This window comes from Oncorhynchus masou, chromosome 2 (genome assembly GCF_036934945.1).
Source record: "Oncorhynchus masou masou isolate Uvic2021 chromosome 2, UVic_Omas_1.1, whole genome shotgun sequence".
In the NCBI taxonomy this organism is placed as follows: domain Eukaryota; kingdom Metazoa; phylum Chordata; class Actinopteri; order Salmoniformes; family Salmonidae; genus Oncorhynchus; species Oncorhynchus masou.
Window position 1 is genome coordinate 1,006,603 of NC_088213.1, and position 4,152 is coordinate 1,010,754.

At 42.0% G+C, this 4,152-nt stretch overlaps 1 protein-coding gene across 1 annotated transcript in view; it reads left to right on the forward strand.

Annotated features, from left to right (window-relative positions):
- The first annotated feature begins 2,739 nt into the window (after positions 1-2,739).
- The window catches only part of LOC135552102 (insulin-like growth factor 1 receptor), a 5,522-nt gene continuing 4,109 nt past the window's right edge, over positions 2,740-4,152 (forward strand). The window contains exons 1-2 of the mRNA XM_064983510.1: positions 2,740-3,074; positions 3,873-4,062. Coding sequence (XP_064839582.1) covers positions 2,981-3,074; positions 3,873-4,062 — 284 coding nt within the window. The 5' untranslated portion in view covers positions 2,740-2,980. The remainder of the gene's footprint in view (positions 3,075-3,872; positions 4,063-4,152) is intronic.

The following is a 4,152-nucleotide window of genomic DNA, read 5'->3' on the forward strand; positions in this document are numbered from 1 at the left end:
GGGTTATAGCCTAGGCTAGCCTGTTGTAAGTGATGCTAGCAGTTCTCATCGTAGCCTAGGAGGAAAAATAGATGGGACACAATTAGTCCAAAACAGCAGCTTATTGACGGAACACATATTTCCTTACTTCAATCAACCTGTCCATTTTTTACATTTATTTGTGATAAAACTGTCGTGATTTGGCAAGGAATGCAGCTTGTTTATCCTGTCAATTAGATACATTTTATAGCTGTGTTTTATAGGCCTTTATTTCTGTCGGCCGAGCAGGAGCTTGTGTGGGCATTAAGAACACGTGTGTAGAGGGAGCAGTTTGAACGCAATTCAGTGAGCGAGACCAGGAGGAGAAAATGAATTTAAGGAGAAGAACTAATGCTTGGCCTGGTTTCTTTTTCCTTGTTCCCTGCAAATGCACATGTACTAATGGAACACTAGAGTCAAAGCAAATTAAACAATTCCAGACAAAATATAACTTGCCTGTTCAGGCAGCCACAAACCACATTCCACAAAATAGTTTACCAGTCTAAAAAACCCAACTGATCTCTAGTCTGGTTAAAGAGTGAGTTCTGGCGTCCGTTTGAGTACTCCATTACTCATGCTCATCCCTAGGCCATGCCACGGTCAATACTAAGAATCCAATTCAGTCCTTGGATGGGCAAGACAACCCAAGGACTGAATGTATGACTGAATGGATACTAACTACCGTGTTGGAAAATGTGGAATGCAGCTGAAAATGACCGACACCGACCATAACGATCACTTATCGCAGGCATTTTGCTGATAACGTTCATTATGAGAAGTAGCCTCTAGGCTACTAGAGAAACGTGACATTTGAAATGAAATAAGTTTGCTAATATGGGTGATTATTAATGGAACAATTGATTGTTACAACCATCAAACGAGTAGTACTAGATAACTGGGGGAAGAAACTGTGGTGCAGATGAGTGTTCCAAAGGGGTTGTTCTATTTATCCTTATCGCACCAATTCAAGGCCATTTATGAAGCTCTGGATTTCTGTCCATATCGCCCAGTTCTAAATCAATATGTAGCTGGTTAGAACGGTCATATTTATGCTCGTTACATCATTGTTTTGTATCATAATGTATGGTGCTGAGCCCAGAGAGAAACAGGCACTAACTCCACCAGGGTTCGTTTTAATCATAATGTATGGTGCTGAGCCCAGAGAGAAACAGACACTAACTCCACCAGGGTTCGTTTTGTATCATAATGTATGGTGCTGAGCCCAGAGAGAAACAGGCACTAACTCCACCAGGGTTCGTTTTAATCATAATGTATGGTGCTGAGCCCAGAGAGAAACAGGCACTAACTCCACCAGGGTTAGTTTTTGTAGGGATTTTGGATAAAAGCTGAAAACAAGATCTGTGGTAAGCTAAGCACAGGCTTAGGAGATCTTATATGTTTTGTTCAATGAGAATCTTGTTTAATGAGAATTCACTTTTTGTTAATTTTTAAGCATTTTATGTAATAAAATAAAGCACATAAAGTCTTCTTAATTCATAAAGGTCGTACAAATCAAATCTAATCTACTTTTATTGGTCACATACACATGGTTAGCAGATGTTAATGCGAGTGTAGCGAAATAATTGTGCTTCTAGTTCCGACCATGCAGTAATAACCAACGAGTAATCTAACCTAACAATTTCACAACGCTACCTTATACACACAAGTGTAAAGGAATGATTGAAGAATATGTACATATAAATAAAGGGATGAGCGATGGCCGAACGGCATAGGCAAGATGGTATAGAATACAGTATATACATATGAGATGAGTAATGTAGGGTATGTAAACATTATATAAAGTGGTATGATATTATCTCGTAGAAAAATAAGTATAATATCTCCTAAACCTGTGTTAACCTCAGACCTTCTTTTTGACGTTTATCCCAAAACCCTGTTTCCCAATGTACTTTCTCCATAGCAATGACTGAACAGTCCAGAGGTAACTCATTTCCGTTTTTTAGGACTCCAAGCTGGTGAGCATCTGTGAGAGGAAAAACAAAGCCACTCCTGGATTGTGTCCAGGTTTTCCTTCCAGCCTAGTAGGACGTAGCAGTCTACGGTGTGTGGCTGAAAGAAACATCCAGCCTTGTTTACAGCGCTGAATCCATCCCACTGAGCCGTGATCCCACAACCGGAGCCGCTGACTGACGTTGTAAGAGACAAGAAAACGGGCTCCAATGGATACTACAAGGGTCTGAATCTGACGATATTGAAATAATCCCGTTTCTGCGTGCTGAAAATGGATTCAGTTGTTAGTGTGTCTGAATGAGCGGCGGGTGAAGACGGAGGAGGGAGACACCGGGGGCTGCAGTTGTTGAATCCTTTTTCGTCCTGACGGATATTTTGGATCAAACATCATGTGTCTCACTCCGGGAGGGCTCTTTTTCCCATTCATGTGTTAACTAAAGTATACCGCCACCAAACCAAGCCTGCTCTCCCGTCCACGTTGGAGGACTTTCTCCCCGCCTGGTGAAGAGCGCATTCAAGCGAACAAAGTGGCATTTTGGTTTTGAAGAAATGGAGTCGGAAGATGCGGATTGTCAACTGCTCGACATGGCTGTTTCTCTGTAACATTTCATACATCCCTGGGAGGTTGTCTGTATCAACCCGACGTCGACGGGTAATTACATGATACAGAGACCAGACTGCCTTGTTTTCCTGCTGGATTCAACCCACCCCGCAGTGGACCCCAGACATTCCTCAACACAGGGAAGACGACGTCTGTTAGTCCGGGAGATCGCATCGGCTGGCTGCCGACGGTACCGATACTGACGGTACTAACACCGACGGTACCGAGAAGTCAACATTTAGGAATACAAGTCAGGGACGTGTTCATTTTGGTCCACGTTCTTGGCCTTTATTTGTGTGGCCTGAGAAGCGACCATATTGGGAGCATTAATTAATTGGGGTCATTCCCGTTGTTTGTTTCTGACGCTGGGAGGAAGTTTCTTTTACCGGAATGAAGTCTGGCACAGAAACGGATCCGTTGACCTTGTTCTGTGGTCTGCTGCTGTGTGTCTCCGCGACCTGCCCTCGGCCCGCACATGGAGAAAGTAAGTGGTTTTATCACCGGTTTCCAGGGAACGACTAGCTAACTTAATTGATAAATGCAGTACTGTGTGTGTATATATATATATATTTGCTACGTTGTCTTAATGCTCCTCTTTGCTCCCAATAGTTGGTCTTGTTCTACCTTTAGACAACCATTGTTAGCTCAATGTAATGTACCTACAGGGACAACCTGCTCTCTCCACATGTCCTATTATTCTGGAAAACCGAGTTTCTGTTTAGTATAATGTGTTACGTTTCGTATTCATTTGTGGAAGTAACGAAATTCGTATGATGTTACACATTTGCAAAAAGTACAATATGTTATCCATTTTCTTAAATGTCTTAAGTTATGAATTCCAATTAGTTGTGGCTAGCGTTAGCTATGTGGCTAACGTTGGTTATGAGTCCGGTTAGGGAAGGGTTAACTAACATAGTAAGTAGTAAACACATAGTAAGGAGTTGTAAAGTTGTCTGTGATGAGATTCGAACCACCAACCTCTGGGTTGCTCGACGTTCGCATTATACTTCCATCCCGACCAAACACACTCCTTACATTTGTTGCCTTAAGTATCCTTCTCTTATGTAAAAAAACAACATGTATTTCCAATATCTGGAAAACTGATAAATGTATGATATTATTAGAGTAGTGACATGATTTCAAACCCTCGTCCCATAGTATGAAAGCAACCATTATGTTAGGCTAAGTCTGTTTCTCTAGCTCTCTACAATGCTTTTATTGGGCTTTAGATGAAATTGAAAAGCACATTTAAGTCTCTTCCATTGTTTCTCTCTCTCTCCAGTTTGTGGTCCCAGCATTGACATTGGTAACGATATCAGTGAGTTCCGTCGCCTGGAGAACTGTACGATCGTCGAGGGTTACCTCCAGATCCTCCTAATAGGAGACAAGAACTACAACCTCAACCAGGAAGTGTTCCGCTCGCTCTCCTTCCCCAAACTCACCATGATCACTGACTACTTGCTGCTGTTCAGGTTAGCGGGTCAGATACACAGCTTCCACCTCTCAATGATTTCACTATTATTTTATTCATCTTTTTGATTATTCCTGCTTGTTTTTCTTTG